Source organism: Dermochelys coriacea, chromosome 15 (assembly GCF_009764565.3).
Source record: "Dermochelys coriacea isolate rDerCor1 chromosome 15, rDerCor1.pri.v4, whole genome shotgun sequence".
Taxonomy (NCBI): domain Eukaryota; kingdom Metazoa; phylum Chordata; order Testudines; family Dermochelyidae; genus Dermochelys; species Dermochelys coriacea.
This window is the reverse complement of record NC_050082.1, coordinates 15,391,442-15,409,842: the sequence shown is the minus strand read 5'-3', so window position 1 is coordinate 15,409,842 and position 18,401 is coordinate 15,391,442. Positions and strand designations below refer to the sequence as shown.

Sequence of the window (18,401 nt, the reverse complement as noted above, 5' to 3'; positions counted from 1 at the left end):
CTGCAGCAGGGAGGGCAAGTGGCTGGGGTTACCTCACACTTCTGCTTTTCCTCTGGAGGGGGCACTCCAATTCACCACCAGGCCAGATGCCCTCTTAGCAGTAAGCGGGGGGCTAGAGAAACTCAGCCTCGGGGCCTGGGGCAATGGCGTTGCCAACGTTACAAGCCACAGGGAGAGTTCTCAGCTAGTGCAGTTAGGGCATGGGGGGTGGCTTGAACGTAACAGCTCAGCCTATCGAATCAGAAAGACACCAGATGGGTATATACTCCCCTACAGCATAAACCCTGCCTGGGGTCCCCACCCTGGGCCCACTTCAGTTACCTTGCACAGCATGAAGCTATCAGATCCGGCTCCCTTGGTACCCCCACTGGGCAAGGTCCCTGGGGCTGCCTTAATGTACGCCAGGGAACAGGCTGGCACCAGGACTGGGAGGTGTAAAGGCAGTTTAAAGCTCTTTCTGCCCCCACCATGTCCGGCACTGGGCACAGATCCACCAGACTGACGATCAGGGGCTGCATGTTGGTTTTCTCCTTCTGCTCCCCCAGGAGAGCAGCAGAGAGAACTGGGCTTTGGGCCTGCAGGGGATCAGTGCCTAGAGAACAGGCCTTGCTCTGAGCACCGTGGAGCCAAGATCATGTGATCAGAGTGTGTCACGTCAATGAGTAAACTCCCAAGATGGGGGTGACGGAGGGCTAGCCTGGGCAAGAGCAGATATCCTTCTGTTAGCGCCTCTAGCCCCAAATCCCACTCAGACTCATTACCTGCAATCCCCCACATTGCCACAAGAGGGTGACATTTGGGCACAGGCTCCTCCCACCAGCGTAAGAGGATGAATGGCTTAACAATGACACAGCACCCTCTGGGCAGTGCTGCTATGTAAGCGCTAAGTGCTACAAGCCCCCATAGTGGAGGGGGGAGGAAAGCAAAAGAGGCAGGGTTTTGCTCTCATGACTCCTGCTAACACCGGCAGGAGCCCACGCGCAAGATCCTTGCATGCACCACTCTGAGACGTGGCCCCAGGCAGGAGACTGGCTCCCAGCGAGCGCAGCACCTCACCCGTGTCCGAAGGGCGAGATGAAGTAGAGGCAGCAGTGCACTCGGTTGTCCTGGATGTTCTTCCGGTTCAGGCCGCTCTCGTCGCGGAAATACTGTTCGAACTGCTGATCGATGTAATCGGTGATGGGCTTCCAGCTGGGGGATCAATGAAAACATACACCACTACTTACCATACCGTGCTAAGGGCTGAATTTGGCCATTTCTCTGTAACGCGTGAGAGCAGCATCCCCCCGCCCTGCTCCCATCGCCCAGGAGGGAAGGAAATGGTAGCTGACGGAGCCTTAGGGTCAAGAGCAGAGCAAGTTCCCTAAAAGTGTGGGGGAGCCACCAGTGCCCGAACCATGGCCCCGCCCCTTTTCCCCAGGCCCCACACCACCCCGCCTCTTCCCCCCCCAAGATCCCGCCCCCTGCTCACTCCTCTCCATCTCCTCCCCCCAGTTGCTTGCCCTTACAGCCAGTAAAAAGTGATGGGGCCCTGGACCCCGGCCCCTCCGTTCCGGCGCCCCTGCCCAGCTGCCCTCACCACTCAGTGTTGTTTACAGCATCTCCAAAGCCTGGGGTGTCAACTATTGTCAGCTTCAGCTTGACGCCCTTCTCCTCAATGTCCACAGTGTGTTTCAGGATCTCCACCGTTTGGCTGATTCGCTCTTTAAACAGAAATAAATGAACTGAAACCAGTGGATAGCGCTGGGAGACCCCCTCCCCAGGCTGGGTCTGCACACGGACAGGTCCTCGGCATCAGGCCAACTCCCACAATACTACCCTGCACTGTCCCAGGCAGAATTGCTATGGGCAGGGGAGTGTTTCACTGAAAAGTGTCTTTTTAGGGACAAAAATGTAAGAAAACCAAAATATCTGATTCTGAAATGGGAAACGCAGTGCCTCATGGGAGTTGTAGTTTGGGTGCTTCCTGCTTTCATTTGCCTACAAAGGCCTGGTGCCCAGCATAGGCAACATTTCCCATCATGCATTAAGGGCTTGGTATGGGGAGGTGATGCATCATGGGTAATCAAGTGCAGCCAGGGAGCCTGGTCCATAAAAGAAAACAGGAGGATGAGGCACCTGAACCGAAACTCTCATGAGACACCATGGCAGCATTTCAGAATTGAAATATTTTGGTTTTCAGCTATTCACTTTTCCAGTGAATTTTCCAGCCCAAAGCAGACATTTTTTGGGGGAAATTTCATTTAATTGAAAATCCAATTTTCCATCCAAAACCAGTGTTAATGGAAAACTTTCACCCGGCTCTAAGCAGAGAGCCTTTGTGCACGTTTGCCTCCATTGCCCTGCTGGCTTTGCTGAAGTCCACATGACTATGAGCAGGCCAGAAAGGGGAGTGCATCGGAGGAAATTTGAACCCATGAGGAAGATCAGGTAAAATGAGCATAATACTGAACACAGAGCAATTATGTGACTTGCCCAAGGCCACACAGTGAGCTAGTGGCATTGTCCCAACTCCCAGCCCCTGATCTAACTAGCAGGAACACTGCCTCCCAATATTACAGGATGTTCCTAGAAACCTTTTTCATACGCAGTCTGTGTTGTTCTAGATGACATCATAGGAATTGCCACGTAACATCATATCATAGGCCAGCATCCTGCCACAGGCAGTGACCAACACCTGATACCTTAGGAGAAACCCCCATATGGCACTAGACCAACTGATCTAAATGGCCAGCCTCTGATACAAATCCTCTCAGAAGGAGATCCTTGTTAACGAAAAAAGCAGGCCCTCCTATGTGCCAGGGACTAAGGCTGCATCCCTGCTTCTGCCCAACTGTCCAGGAAGGAGAGACCAAGCTGAAGATCTAAACAAACAGGCCCCATGTAGCAGGTCACTTTTCTTTTCTTTGGAGAGAAAACCCTAGTGCTTGGAAATCCCTGCCCCAAACTTTTCTTGCTCTAATACTAGAGGCTGTGTGGTTCGCTGGGGAGAAAGGAGCAGCTAAGCGGCAGTGAGGAATGTGGGGTGCTTTGTGCTGTGGCTAATGTGAGGACTCCAAGTGCTGTATTTGAAAAGAGAACCAGTTTAGTCCCTGTGGAAACAACTGGCCCCACACATCCCCCTTGTGCTTCACTTACCCTCGGCATTGAGAAGCTTCCTGTCTTTGTAAAGATCGGTCAGGAACAGGCTATTCACCAAGGTGGATTTCCCCAGGCCCGACTCTCCTAATGGACACAAAGAAAAGCAACACAACCCAGCACCCGGATTACAAAGAAATCCTGGAGCAAGGCTTTCAATACTGCCTCCTGAGCCAAAGCAAGCGAGAGACAATCCTTTCGGGGGCAGCACACTGGCGGGCACATCCCCAGCAAGATCCCTCTGACTCTGTATAAATGGGAGAGCCCAGCTCCTCCCTGTTCTCTGCCTAGGCTCCTAGCCAGCCCTGTTTCTGCCACCTGCAGTCACACCTTCGGCTGGCGGAGGAACAGCACACTCAGCTCAGGGGGGCTAAAGGAGGAGCCGGAAGAGCCCTTCCTCCCAAGTAAGTGTCCGACTGGCAGACTGGGGCGGGGCAGGGCTGAGGAGTCAAAGAATGCTCGTCTGGGACACTGGAAAGCAGAACCTGGGAAGGATCCAGCCGATGCTGGAGTCTCTGGGGAAGAGGGCTGGTGTGCAGGTGTGGGCACACGCCTCCGCCCCACAGCCCCAGGGCCTGATCAGGCAATCACCAGAGAGCACCTGGCTCAGCCAGCTGTGGCTGTGCTCCTGGGTTTCTTTAGTGGGTGTCTGGGGATCGGTTCTGATTAAACAGAGAGTGAAAGGAGACATTTGGGCTCAACAGAGAAGATGAACCCCTGACCCATTGACATTATTAACAACACTCCCATGGACTTGGGCTTCACCCAGCGGTCTGGCAGGCCTGAAAACGGCTTCAGTACCTCCAGGGCAGGGCACTGGTTTGGGGCTTGAGCCAGCTCCCTGTTCGTGCTGAGCAGTTCCCCACTCCTTCAGTAGCCGTGGTCATTCCAGTGGGTGCTTGCGCCGTACAGCTCTGCACTGGGAGAGCACCAGCTCCTTGGGACACAAAGCATGTCCTCCCAACACTACGCCCAGCAGCAATGGAGCCTTATCCAGGGAGGCAGGCAGCAAGGCTCCCAGGGAACCCACTGGGGTGGCAGGGAAATCTCACCGGCTACCATCAAGGTGAAGTCGAAGCCCTTCTTCACGGATTTCCGGTGCACCTGGTTAGGCAGGGTGGCGAATCCCACATACTGCTTCTCGTGGTCCTGAGGAAGGAGGCAGACAGGGACAGGTCATGGGCTGCTTTGCCAGCCAACCAGGCCATTCTCACATGACTGCGAAAGGGCTGGGGCTCTGGCAGGCTCCTATCAGCATCCCCCATCCCCAACTGCAAGAGCAGAGGCGGGCGTTCCATCTTTCCATAAGCTTCCCAAGCCCTTCTCCTCCTCCTGACCGGCACAGCAACAGACAAACCTGCCAGCACCATCATAGATACCAAGTGTGAGATTTTCTCCAGGTCCCCTGCAGTCCAGGCCGCAGGGCTGATATTCCTTTGACTCTCCAAAGAAAGGGAAAAATGTACATTTTGCAATGGACAAGCCTGTGTAATTAACATGGCCAGTGCTGCCAAGACTCTAGTGCTGTGTAACAACAAGGGCATGAGGGACTGCCTTTGGCTGGCTCTCTCAGGGTTTTCTCTCTTGCATTCGGGCTGATTAGTGAGCAATCCGGCCTATCTCGAGCTGCTTATTTCAAAAGAGAGTCAAGTTTCAGGAGGCCGCAGAGTGAAATGGAGAAGGCAAAGTAGCAGAGAACATCTTTGGTGTTGCCCTGGTACAGGCACTTTCATTCAAGGGATAATAAAGCACTTTGGGCCTCCCTGTTCCTTTCCATCACTGGAGCTCAGCGCAAACCTGCGTTGACCTCTCCCATGCAGGAATACAAGCGTGCAGCATGCATCGGGCCTCTCTTACATGCATGCACTTCCCCCTTGTTGGAAGTGCACTCGCTGGACAATACTGCAGGCAGGTCATTCTAGCTGCATCTAAGAGCTGCAAAAAAGAAGCCATTGGCAGTGCAGAGCAAGAAGTTTTACTGGTCCTACAAAAGCCAGAACCAATACTGCACATTTGTGAGCACCTTACCTATTCACCAACTATTTACATTGATACAGACATCTCTCTTTTTTTTTTTTTTTTTTTACACAGCACTCTTGTAACCGCATGTAACCTGGGCGATCATACTGCAAGCATAGGGGACACCCTGCATGCACGCAACCCTGCTGCGTTCCTACACACGCACCGCACGAAAATACACAGCTGTATGCTACATACACACACACTTCACAAATGCATGCTGGAACAAAATGGTACAAATGCTGCATGGACGAAGTAAACACACACTACCTGCAAAACAGTCCTGCATGTGACATGCTGCGTGCATGAGACACCTACCGATACACGCCGCATGCCTCTGCACACACACGGTCCCATAAAGGGATAAAACCCAGGGCGGATTAAAGTAAAGTTTGTGGGATCTCATCAAGTGAGGCAGGCAGCTCTCCTTTAGCACAGGTGGATTATTTCCCGGAGCTATCACAGCAGGCATGACCCAAGAAGAGCTAACTCCAGCGGTCCCGTCCTCACCAGAGGTGTTAATGCTGGCTTCAAGATGTGACAGATAGCTTTCTCGGGCCTGGGGAAAGAGCCAATTTGGGTATCTATCATGCCACAAATTCTAGCTCAGCTCAGCAAAAGCCCATGAATACTGCAGTCATAGCTCATGTATCTTGGGAAGAACTGTTGGCTACACACTGCCTTTGCTACACAGAGGAGTCATTCTCTCAGCCAAGTCTGCTCAGTCATCATTCCCGGTTCCCTACAGCCCAGCTGCAAGATCTGCCCCACTGCTTGCTGCAACGCTGCATGCATATTCCTGTCCCCCACAACCCCTAGAGAGGGGGGGCAGGCAAGTGAGGCAGGTGAGCAAGGACCTGGCAAACATGCTCCCGTCTTACATACTGTCCAAATCTCAGCCATGTGACAATTCATCGATGGATGCATCCCAAATTCTGTGTTTCAAACCCGCCGTGGCTGGCTTAAAAACAAACCCGCCATCAGGATTCACGCCACCCACACAGACCAGCACAGCCAAGAGCCTTTTGCAGCTCTAACCCGGCACTGGCATCAATGCTTCCATCCCTGGGTTTGGAAACTGCCCCCTTCGTGGTTGCCTACTGCCAGGAGCCAGTTAACCCCTGCTGAGGATGTGCCCTCATCTTTCCTCTTCTTCACCCCCAGCTGCGCAGTGCCTGGAGAAGCTGCTTGCACCAAAGCAAATATTTGGGGCAACCCCCCCCAAATCATGTGTGTTGTGCTACTGGGGTGAGTCTCCCAATGGGGTTGCCAGACCCGTGACATTTTTATCGCTCTAACCCTGACAAGTGGCGTGGCCAGAGGCTCTAATCCCAGTCTCCTGGGCTTGACTCTACACTACATTTCAGCATGGATCCCCTCTGATTCCTTCCTTCCCATCCTTAGTTAATTTAGATGCGGTGGGGAGGGGGGCCATGAACACATGAAATCACAATCACAGAGCGAAGTCAGAAGTGGGATTAGAACCAGCACCCCAGTGTTCCTCCCAGGCAAGCGTTTAGCTGGCTGAGCTAAAAGGTTTCGACATCCTAAACCACAGGCCCTGGAAGCAGCAGCAGCGAAGAAAGAAACTCTCTCAATAAAAAGTGACAGAGGCTCCAGGTCTGTCACTGGGTTCCTCCGACTGGAAAGGAGGGCACGGATCTGAGGCTTGCGGGGCAATGTCAGGCTTCATTATTACAAGGGGAATTTTAACCTCTCCATGCACCGAACTCCCTTGGATGTTGCCGGGAGAGCTGCCTGGGAAACACGCTCCGGAGTGCTTTGCAAAGGGCAGATGAGAAGTGTGCTAAGAAGGGTAAGAAAAGGTCAGTGTCAGTTTGCAAGAAGGAATCGGGAGACTAAGAAAAGGGATCCCTCTATTGGATGTGTGTTATGTGCCAGAGCTCTTCTGCTTTCTGGCTGCTTGGCTTGCAATCAAAAATACAACGGTCAATAACACAGGAGGCCCTAGGTGTTGTTCAGTGGTAAATCAATATTGACTTAAACAGGCAGCACCCTTTGCTAGTCCCTTTTCACACAGACGCGCTTTGAGTTTGGTACAGGAGGGAGATGTGGGTCATTCTGAATGGTCTTTGGAAGCAGTTAATCACCAGCTCCTATCTTGGGGGATCTTAGGAACAGGAACGGTGCAATAATGCTCCTGTCCCATATCGTTTATTCTTTAAAAAAAAAAAAAAAAGCCACCAGATGAGGTAACTCCGCCTCTGACAATGGAGAGATGGGCCAAACTGAGTTCTGGCGTCACTCCGCTAACTTCAATGAAATCAAACCTGGGTGAGTTTGGCTTATTGAGTCTCCAGTAGCTACTCAGGCCAAACTGAAGAGATTAGACCTATTGTAATGCTGGTTACTTCCTTCTACGTACACCTTAGAGGAGACTGGCTGCTCCATTTCATACGGACAGATCCTACTGGGCCCAGGCTGATGCCTTAATCAATAGCTCACTCACCGACACAATGCCTTCCCTTCGGCATTTTGAAAATGATAGTTTCATCCCTAGTCAAGGGCTAGGGTGAGAGCTCCCCTCCCCCCAGCTGGGGCTGCTTGATGGATAAGGAGAGCTCCCCTTCCAGTTTCGTTGTATTTTAACCCTGGTCTAGAATGGCTAATGCAAAGGCAGCTCAGTCTCCGGGAAGGGGAAACCCTCCCATTGCTCCCCAGCGACTCCTCTGACCAATTCAGGGATAGCTTTGTCAAGTGCTAAAGGGAATCGCAGCTGGCCTTCTTGCACTGGGAGCCTGGCTGAGTGTACACGCTCCAAACTGTATGTGTGGGGAGGTGGGGTGCAGAAGCAGTTTCCCCCAGAGGAAAAGGGGGGGGGAGATCCTCATTGCTTTAATGGGGCTTCCTCCCTTCCCTTGAGGAACGCACTTTGGTCTTTTAAATACTTTGATCTATTTAGTGTTTTCATATTAACGTAGCTTGCCTACCCCACCCCACTGAGGTCCCAGACAGAGAAGTTCAGAGCGAACAAGGCCAGGTCGAAGCAGTCTATCATGGGACACATACCATGGATCAGCGTCTGCCCAGAGACATGTGTGCACATTTCCCACCCACTTCAGTGGGGGCTGCATATGCATATCTGAGGGCAGAATTTAGCCCAAAATATCTATCTCAGCATGGACCGACTAGCTGCACACAGGCCCACCAGATGCTGTGTTACAGGCACTGAATAACAGGTCAGATTCCTGCTGGGTGTAACACCACAGCCTCCTGTGGCGCATTGGGCTCAATGGAGGGCAAATATGGCTTCTAAGTCAGCTACCTGAGTCCTACATCCGCACCGCAGAGAGAGGATGATGTATTCAATCAAGAAAGCCCACGAGGCCTAGAGGTGGGTGGTGCCCTAGTCATACGATAAATCCAACATGTTTATTAGATTTGATTATTTGTTTGTGCCTTTTACGCTCAAAGTGATGCTGCGGTAATAGACATATTCCTTAATACCCAACAGTGACGCTCTCGGGTCATCCGCCTGGGGAGAGCAGGGAACACCGTGTTAGGGGGAATGGTGGGCTCCATGACGTCTGAGCACAGCTGGTGAAGGAGGGCAGGTGTCTTTCCCACCTGTGGATCGGGAGTAGAGGTAAAATCCCGCTGTCCAGTAGGCTGGGGGCTTGGACCTCAGGGAAGGGTAACGCTGCAAAAGCTCCCTCTCCCCCTGCACAGTCCTAATATGGAGCTTGGCCAAGCCTCACCTAACATAGCCCACGATACCCAGATGCCTAAAGGAGCCCCACTGGCCCCAAATAAAATAGCAGCAGCAGGCAGGAAGCCAGACTTGCACAGAGATAGGTCAGCCACAGCCACATCCTTCCAGGCAGAGCCCTGCTGTCTCCTTTGCGTGCATGTCCTTTAGGGTCAGCCTCACACCCGCACGAAGGCCTCGGGATGTCACACAACTCTGGAGGAGTGACCCTGACACTTGGAGGAAGGTGATCAGGACCAGTCTACATGGATTCACCAAGGGCAAGTCATGCCTGACCAACCTGATTGCCTTCTATGATGAGATAACAGGCTCTGTGGTTGAGGAGAAAGCAGTGGTCGTGATATATCTTTACTTTAGTGAAGCTTTTGATACGCTCTCCCACAGTATTCTTGCCAGCAAGTTTAAAAAGTATGGATTGGATTAATGGACTATACGATGAATAGAAAGCTGACTAGATCGTCGGGCTCAGCGGGTAGCGATCAATGGCTCGATGTCTAGTTGGCAGCCGGAATCAAGCAGCATGCCCCAGGGGTCAGTCCTGTGGCCAGTTTTGTTCAACATCTTCACTAATGATCTGGATGATGGGATGGATTGCAACCTCAGCAAATTTGTGGATGACACTACGCTGGGAGGAGAGGTAGATATGCTGGAGGATAGGGATAAGGTCCAGAGTGACCTAGACAAATTGGAGGATTGGGCCAAAAGAAATAAGATGAGGTTCAACAAGGACAAGTGCAGAGTCCTGCCCTTAGGACAGAAGAATCCTATGCACTGCTACAGGCTGGGGACCGACTGGCTAAGCAGCAGTTCTGCAGAAAAGGACCTGGGGATTACAGTGGATGAGAAGCTGGATATGAGTCAACAGTGTGCCCTTGTTGCCAAGAAGGCTAACGGCATATTGGGCTGCATTAGTAGGAGCGTTGCCAGCAGATTGAGGGAAGTGATTATTCCTCTCTATTCGGCACTGGCGAGGCCACATCTGGAGTATTGCGTCCAGGTTCGGGCCCCCCATTACAGAAAGAACGTGGACAAATTACAGAGAGTCCAAAGGAGGGCAACGAAAATTATTAGGGAGCTGGGGCACATGATGTATGAGGAGAGGCTGAGGGAACAGGGCTAATTTAGTCTGCACAAGAGAAGAGTGAGGAGGGATTTGATAGCAGCCTTCAACTACCTGAAGGGGGCTTCCAAAGAGGATGGAGCTCGGCTGTTCTCAGTGGTGGCAGACGACAGAACAAGGAGCAATGGTCTCAAGTTGCAGTGGGGGAGGTTTAGGTTGGATATTAGGAAAAACTTTTTCACTAGGAGGGTGGTGAAGCACTGGAATGGGTTACCTAGGGAGGTGGTGGAATCTCCATCCTTGGAGGTTTTTAAGACCCAGCTTGACAAAGCCCTGGCTGGGATGATTTAGTTGGGATTGGTCCTGCTTTGAGCAGGAGGTTGGACTAGATGACCTCCTGAGGTCCCTTCCAACCCTGATCTTCTATGATTCTATGCCCCACAGGCAACAGCTAAATCCAGCCAGAGTGAAAACGGAGGTGTCACCGACATTTGGGGCCCTGTTTATAAACCAAAAGGGGTCTAATCTCTAGTTTGGGACACACTGCCTGGTTTGCCGAAGGTCACGATGATACATTGTATCTTGGGGAGATCCCAGCATATTCCGCAGTCAGCCCTATCGAGTGCTTATGGTGCACAAAGGGTACAGATGGTAACAGCAGCCTGTAGGCTGAGATCTATTAAAATCACACCCTACCCCTCTGTTAGGAGCACTGGCACTTGGGTGTCGGGCAAAGGGAAGAAATCCTTCGTACTGCTATGGCACTCGGCCAGGGGCTGTCTACATATGTACACTGGAATTTAAGATGTGCGGCACAATGCACATTGCCTCCAGAGGGGCTGCATGAGCAGTTTGATATGCGCACACATACTGGCTTCTCCCCATCTCCTTTACAACTCCCCCACCCCCCACTGGCCAACCTGCCGTTTCACACAACCGGATCACTAACCCAGTGATTACCCTAGGGATCAATTTGACCCAGTGGGTTTAGTTAGACTTAGGGACTAGTTAAAGGCTGTGTGATGGTGAAAATCAGCCAGATGCCACGAGAACGGCAGATGGCAGGAAATGATCCATCCCAAGCCAGGATGTTGACGGTCCCCCTGCCTGCACCCCGGCTCGCAGCGGATGCTGCCCCGTACACATTGTCCTGGCCCCTGACTGGTGCAGAGAGTGCTCCAACCTCGTTGGTCAGTGCTCAGTTCCCAGCCAGCTCCCCAGTGCCCTTCCTGATGGCCAGATAAATGCAGGGCAGCCACTGTGCTCTGTACAGGGCATATGTGACACCGCATCTCTGCCAGGGCAGTGAGCGTACAGCGACGGACCTGTACTCCCCTTCCCTTTTCAGAAACCTGAGCAGACAAGAGGCAAAAGCAACTGCCTGGATCAAAAACCACAGCTCCCACCCCCTTCCTAGGCCAACCCTAGCAGGACAATGTGTGGGTGAACTTGAGAAATGGTCACCAGCCCGGACAGCAGTAAAAACAAACAAAACAAAACACACAACCCTGGTTAGTGAAATGCAGCGTTAACATGGTAACACAAACCAGGCAGTGTGTACATGTACACACCCACCCAGTGTCCCTCCCTTGCCCTACTCAGATGGGAGCCAAGGGGAGTCACTGCGTGAAACAACACTGCTCTGCCACGCGTCTCCCAGCTGTCCGACACCTCCCTGCAGCCCCTCACGCCCAACCCAGTCCTGCTGTCTGCTTCCTGGCTCTTCCCCTTCCCAGTGTCTTTCCGCTTCTCTGCCTTCAGAGGTCCCTTCCGCGGTTAAACCCTTCTCCTTGGGCAGCATTCCCCCCCCCGTCCAGCCACACTCTGCTATAAATACACCCTGTACCTTCAGCTTGACCGGCTGGCTTCTCTGAGCCTGCGTCCGGGGAGAAAGCAGCCGCTCCACTAATCGCTCCTGAATAATGATTGAATCCATAACCCCGGCAGGCGAGTCTGAAAGGCGCCCTGGGCCAAAGAAACCCAACAACAACAGCCACCCATGTGTTCACTCCCAGTCTTGAATAAATCCATAAGGCAGCCACCCCCCGCCTGCGCGCATACGCGCATACACACACACACACACACAGAGCTCAGCTCCTCTGCAAGGGCGAGCACTACCACGACAGCCAGCGGGTTGGAATTTCCCGTGTTGCTGAGGCTGCCTGGCTTGCGGGAGGGGCGTGCAAACAAGAATAGGACCAAAGTGACAGCAACCTGGGGGGGGGGCGGTTTGAACTCACAATAGCCCAGGCCAATTTCATTCACGGGACGAAAGTGCCCGCAGGGCACTTTAAGCAAACAGGACACGGCCCCAGCCTGGAAGCCGAATCCAGTTTTTCAACTGGACTCTTAATTTGGTGTATTCCTTAGATACACTGACTGGTGGAGCTGAGCAATGGTGAAACATGCCCTGAGCACCCCCTACGAGAGGCAATCCTGTGGCTGAATGCTTCAAGGATCCACAAAGCTTCCAGGAGATGTGGGTTCAGACCACACCCCAGATCCAAACGCCTCCGGATTTGCCTAGATGCAGTGCAGGCCCATCTCCTGTCAGGAGCACAGGTTTGTTTGACCTTTAGTTACAGACCCACCTCTATTGGGCAAATGACCTTTGCTGGATCCTAGGGAGGTCACTTAAGTTTGGATGGAGGTACAAAAAAGTGGGGGGACGGATGGGACAGGAAACAGTATTGCGAAACCCAATCACTCCAAAATCATGTGTGTTAGTCCCCTCCCCCAACATCAAGAAAAGTGGCTTAACAACAATGCAGGATTTTTGCTTGTTTTTCTTTTTTAAATAATCCACATGGGGGTGTTTTTATTTATGGTCTGGGTTGGAAACTTTCTGAGGGCAATCGGACCATGTTTTCAGGCTCTCCTCTGTAACCACAATGGGTAGAAACTTACTTTAAAAAAAAAAAAAAAAGAATGCTGAGATTCCCGTGGAATCACATGACTCTAGGAGCTGGGACTTTAAGAAATACATCAACCATCACGAGAGCTGAGATACAATCGCAAGAGATGCCAACACTGGTGGTGCGGGGGGGAACCTCTAACTTTTTGTACCATGCTCAAAGCCATGGGCTCCGAGTGTGTTCCAGGCTGGGCACAGAGAAGAAAGTTTCTTGTCACAGTCCCCCTTCTCCCAGGTCACACCCTTTAGCTGGGCCTGTTATGCCCCAGTTCTCGTGCTGTGGATCATCGATCGGTAAGGCTCACACTGAATATTCTCAGTGTACCCCACTGGGGACTGCATGTTACAAGTCCCCCTCGATGCCAATACACAGAGGGATACGAGTGGCTCCAAGGCCTTGACTCTTTAGCTCAAGCTTGTTTCAGCTCATGCTTTTAGCTGTGGAGGTCCCCAGTTCAAACTCCAGCGCGTCAGCCCAGATGGCAACTGTCACATAAGCACTTGCGATCCTGGGCCCCGCCCATGTGCTCTGTACACCGCTATTCGCGGGAGCCCGGGTGGCTGTAAGTTCCTCTGCGCTGTCTCTCTGAGGGTCCTCCACAGAGCAGCCAATGGCTTTACACCTCGGGGGGTAAACATCAGAGCAGGGAGGAGTTGGAGAATATGTTCTCAGAGGCCTGATATCATAAAGAAACACAGGCAGAGGAGGGAGCAAGAGGAACCAGGCTTGACACCCTGCAAGCCCTGGGAAAGCGAATGCGAGTCCTATCAACCTGACCCAGCCGGATACCTGGAAAAGGAGGGAAAAATGTGTCTAGGCAACATTGGTCTGAAACAGCCCAAATATTTCATGCCTGGTTTCCCATCCTTCCCTCTGATGGAGCCTTATTTCTGGAGATGAATTGGTAAGGCGACTCCCATCTTTTCATGTACTGTATAATACATCTTCCTACTGTATTTTCCACTTCATGCACCTGATGAAGTGGATTTTAGCCCACGAAAGCTTATGCTGAAATAAATTTGTTAGTCTTTAATGTGCCACAAGTACTCCTCGTTCTTTTTATTCAAAACACCGAGCGCCCAGGTGGCCTAGGGCTGGCTCATACAAAACATCTACAGGGTCGTGGGTGGATGGATGCCGCTTACATCTCATCCTCACCCAGGCCCGATTCCTGGAGGACCCATTTCCCAGACAGTTCCCTATTAGCTGGCACTGCCCTGCAGTTTCCACCTGGCCACTCTGTAAAGTGCTCCAAGCCCCTCAGATGGACCGGGCTGTACAGGTGCAAACCCTTGCTATGTTCACAGGCTACTGAGTGACTAGTGGTATGAAAAATACTCAACAAATATTGACTCCCAACACTGGATTGGCTCCCAACACTGGGGAACAATGTTACATATACGTACAATGCCGCCTTCAACTACAGATCCATCCCTGAGGCCTCTTGTGGCGGGCGGGAATCGGGGAGGCTGGCTGGCTGGATTTGCAACCTGGTGAAACGCAGCCCCTCTAACCATTGAGCTGTGACAGCCTCCCCGTCAGTAATGCGGGCACTCCCACCACACGCGACAGGCCCCTAGCAACAACAGCTGCATTCAAACTAAACACAGCTGAATCTGCCACAGGCATGTATGTTACAGTCCCTGAAGTTCAGAGCAAGGGCCAAGCGTCCAGGGCTTCATCTCAGCCTGAGCCCACACACTGGTGCTAAAAAAGGCCCCCGTCTGCTTCGCTTGTTTGTTCTTCAGGCTGGGGTGAGAAGGAAAAGGGAGTTTATCAAGACGTGAGTTAAGGCTGAGTTTGGATTTCTGACCCTTTGCTGCAGCTTGAGACCAGGCTCTGACTGTTATTTAAAGACACAGTGGGAGGATTCGGTCTGTGGCAAATTCCCCAAGTTTTGCTTCTTATTCCTTTTTCCAAAGATGATCATTATCTTTCCCATTAAATGCCCAGTGCTGTTGTTTTAAAAAACTCTCCCCCTGGTTGTTCTATCCTGATGAGCCAGCAAGGTAGGCGAGTGTAGGAAGGCAGGAGGTTTCAGCCTCCAGCTGCAAAGAAGCCATTGTAATGAACAAGGAGGAACAGAACTCCATTCCAGCTGCCGGGGAAAAGAATGTGTTATCGGCTCCGCTCCTCCTCTGCTCAGCTCCATCTCTCCAGGGCGTTTTCCTTATGTTTTCATTTCCGACCTCTCCTCTGGAATATTTGGCAGTAACTTTCCATAGCTGAAGTGCTTTAGCAGAGGCATTAAGGAGTCGTCGTCGAAGGTCATCTGATCTTGCTCTCTCCCCCATGTTCCCCTGCCTCTGAAGCTGCAACCCAGTGCCAGTCTCTCTCTCTCTCTCTCTCTCAGTCCTAACTGGTATTTCAGCCCTTCCCCTGCGGAAACAGCCTCAGCTGGCTCTCCTGGGCACAAGGAATACTACCTAGCACATGCATGGCACTTCCCACCCATAGAGCTCAAAGCACACAAGTGAACATCCTTATTCCCATTTCACAGATGGGGCAACTGAGGCACAGAGCAGGGACGCGACTGGCCCATGGGCACAGCAGGTCCGAGGATGGCTTCAGCCGATGGAACCCCCCAGAGAAGAAACTAAATTCACTGGATCTTTATTGTAGCGATAGGGAGAGATGGAGGGATGGACAATGGGGGGGAGGAGGAGGATACAGAATCACAGCAAACATGTCATTAAGGGAGTTACAAATAGACATTATGGTGGTTCAAAAGGGGGAGGGGAGGAGAGCTGGGAAACATTCCCAGAGCAGGAAAACTCCCTCCGTACAGCAGCTGTCATCACACACGAGTAACCCTCCCCTGAGCCTCCCAGCTTGTTCTAATTCCAGACGCTGCGTTTCGCTCCCTACCAGTGCTGAGCTCAGGCCACCAGACATCAAGGCCAGATCCTGAGATATGTTAAGCCACCACAACTGCCGTGTGGTGCTGTGGGGGCTCAGCCCCTCTCAGAATCAGGCCCACCGACTGTAATTCACTCACAGGATGCCACCGCTACATACTCCTTGCTAATCAGAAGGCCTGGTGCCGGGTGTGAATAGCCCGGGGGCATCCTTCCTGCTCAGTGGATAGTTGGACAGTGCTCACATGGCTGCGGCCTTCTCCTGAAGGCAAGATTTCTGCCCTCACCCACCACTGAATGGAGGATTCCACAGCTAGAACCTGGCGCTTATTTGTGGGTGAAGAGCAAGAACGTTCCCATGGCTTTCTGCACAAGAAACCCATGTGCTGAGCCCCTGAGGCACTGGCCCGGGACACAGGAGGAGCTGTTGCCTCAACATGTTCCCTCTAACCCAGGGGTTTCTCCAACTCTTCCATTCTGTCAACCACTTCATAAGTGAATCATCCCCTCTTGGACCACTCGCTGGTCCCTTCCGGCTTGGCAGACCATTGTCTGAAGATCGCCCCAACCACAGATCATCAACCAGGAGTGCCTGTCCTAGCAGGAACTGGAGTGGCAACCATAGATTGGAGCATTTTTCCTAGCTGGGAAGCAACACTGGTGGGTTGCAACTAAGCCATTTTGCTGCCAGTAAGCCCAAGGAGGAGTGCTGACAGTGCAGATAAAAACAAGGGGCTACTGCATCATTGAAGGGCATTAAATTGCACACAGCATCCAGAGTGCAATCCCAGCTAGGAGGACATGCCTTGGAATGCAAAGGAGAGCAGATAAGGTCTTGGCTACAATGTGCCTCTTAAAGCTACAGGGTTTGAGCTACAGTATTGAAAAATGCTTTAGGAAGAGTGGCTACCGGTCACAAACCCAGCCTCTTTCTGCAATTTTAGGGGAAGTCATCCTGGCTCCTGACCTGGCACAACCACCAAACCAAAAATTACAGGGCAAAGAAAGAAGCATGTTCTGTGCTTTTTTAACACGCCCGCCTACAGACCCACCCCATCAGCTCGAGATGGTTGTAGAGCTGGGTTCAGCCACACTAACTGGAATTCCCAGGGCTCCAGGTGGAAACTTGCAGAGGCCCATCAAAGCCCAGCCTTACCCTGCTAGTGCCCTTCGAAACACCTCACTCCGTCACCGTGGTAAAGCTCACTCACCCTGCCCCAAAAATTAGAAGTCAAATGCATGACGACTCTGACAAGGGGAGGACCAACACATTCTATCTCAGCTCTCTGAGGTCATTAGCTTTTAGACAGGAGCTCAGCAGGGACATAGGGTCATTTCAGGATCCAGGGCCCTCTTTTCTTCCAACAGCTCCTGGACTTCGTCTCTCTCTCTCTCCTCTCCTCCCCACTCTGTCCTCTCACCTTGCCTGCGCCTCTCCACTTCTTGATCTCTCGCTCCAATTTAACTCTCTTTATCACTGGGATTGAGCTGGACGAGGGCACAGAATACAACCGAGCTTGACAGATGCTGTACAAACACGGAGGGAGAGACAACCCCTGCCCTGAAGAGCTTACAGTCTGAATAGATAAAACAAAGAACAGGAAGGGAAGGGACTTGGCCAAGGTCAGGCCAGCGGTAAAGCTGGGACTGGACCCGAGGACTCTACCCACTGGGCCATGCAGCTTCTTGTCAAATGTTCTCGGAACAGAACATGACATTACACTGCATGGTATGAACTCCGGTGCCAAGTGGATTCCATCTCATGTGTCAGTTCTTCTTCTTCTTGTAATAAAGCCCTTTGCCATGGTCATAGAAACTAGCAGCAGCATCACCTGGCACAGTCTGGTCTTCCTGAACTCCAGTTCTCTTCCACGTGTGTACCCATTAATAAAGGAATAATATCAAGCCATCGTCCTCCCAGCTCCTCGTAATCAGTAATTCCTACCACCGCCCTCTCCTGCACTGCATCTCTAGCTCTTGGCCTGTCTTATTTAGATTGCAAGCTGCTTGGGGCGGGGCAGGGCACGCTGTGTGTGTGTGGGGGGGGGGTAATTGGTAATATTGGGGTGCTGAGTAATTGGTAATATATTGTTTTCTCCTTAGGAAGGTAAATGCCAGGCTGCAGAGCGAATGCTGGGACTACCTTAGGGGAGACAAACCATTGAAATAATTTGTTTTAGGTATAAACACAAAGAATGATGGGTCAAATTCCCCACTGGGCAGCAGACCAGAGTACAAGGGCCTTGCATTACGTAACCCCCCTAAATAGGTTGTAAGTGGCATATATATCTAGTGAGGGCTTCCTGGACAGAGGTGAATTTCCTTCTCTATGCACTTTGCAAGCACATATAGGACAAAGAGGAGACTCAGATTTGGCTGTATGGACCATGATGAGGTCCCTTTAATTAAAAACAGACATGGGCTATGCCGTCACACAGCCACCCAACCTAAAATTATACCCTGGAGAAAAAGGATGCACAGCTTTGGCTTGGGTTCGCTGGCAAAACTGAAGACCACAGCTCAGAAAAGCAGAACACGAATGCTCCAGTGAACAGCAAGGGTTAACAGGACAAATGGGGAAAGGAAACTGCAGCAGAACGAACGAAGACAAAATTACATAGATCAGCACACAAATCATGGTGGGACAGATTCTGTCCTTGGCTAAGACTGTGCAATCCAGG

General features: G+C 51.8%; 1 protein-coding gene across 3 annotated transcripts in view; it reads right to left on the bottom strand.

Annotated features, from left to right (window-relative positions):
* Positions 1-18,401, bottom strand: part of SEPTIN5 (septin 5) — a 70,654-nt gene that overhangs the window by 15,577 nt on the left and 36,676 nt on the right. For 2 of the 3 annotated variants that reach the window (XM_038373240.2, XM_043498079.1), the window contains 4 exons: positions 4,191-4,287; positions 3,139-3,225; positions 1,580-1,703; positions 1,057-1,191 (listed from right to left, as the gene is read on the bottom strand). In XM_038373240.2, the coding sequence (XP_038229168.1) occupies positions 1,057-1,191; positions 1,580-1,703; positions 3,139-3,225; positions 4,191-4,287 (443 nt within the window). Of the gene's footprint in view, positions 1-1,056; positions 1,192-1,579; positions 1,704-3,138; positions 3,226-4,190; positions 4,288-11,793; positions 12,107-18,401 lie in introns of those variants that run through there. The other variant, XM_038373239.2, reaches the window with a different exon arrangement.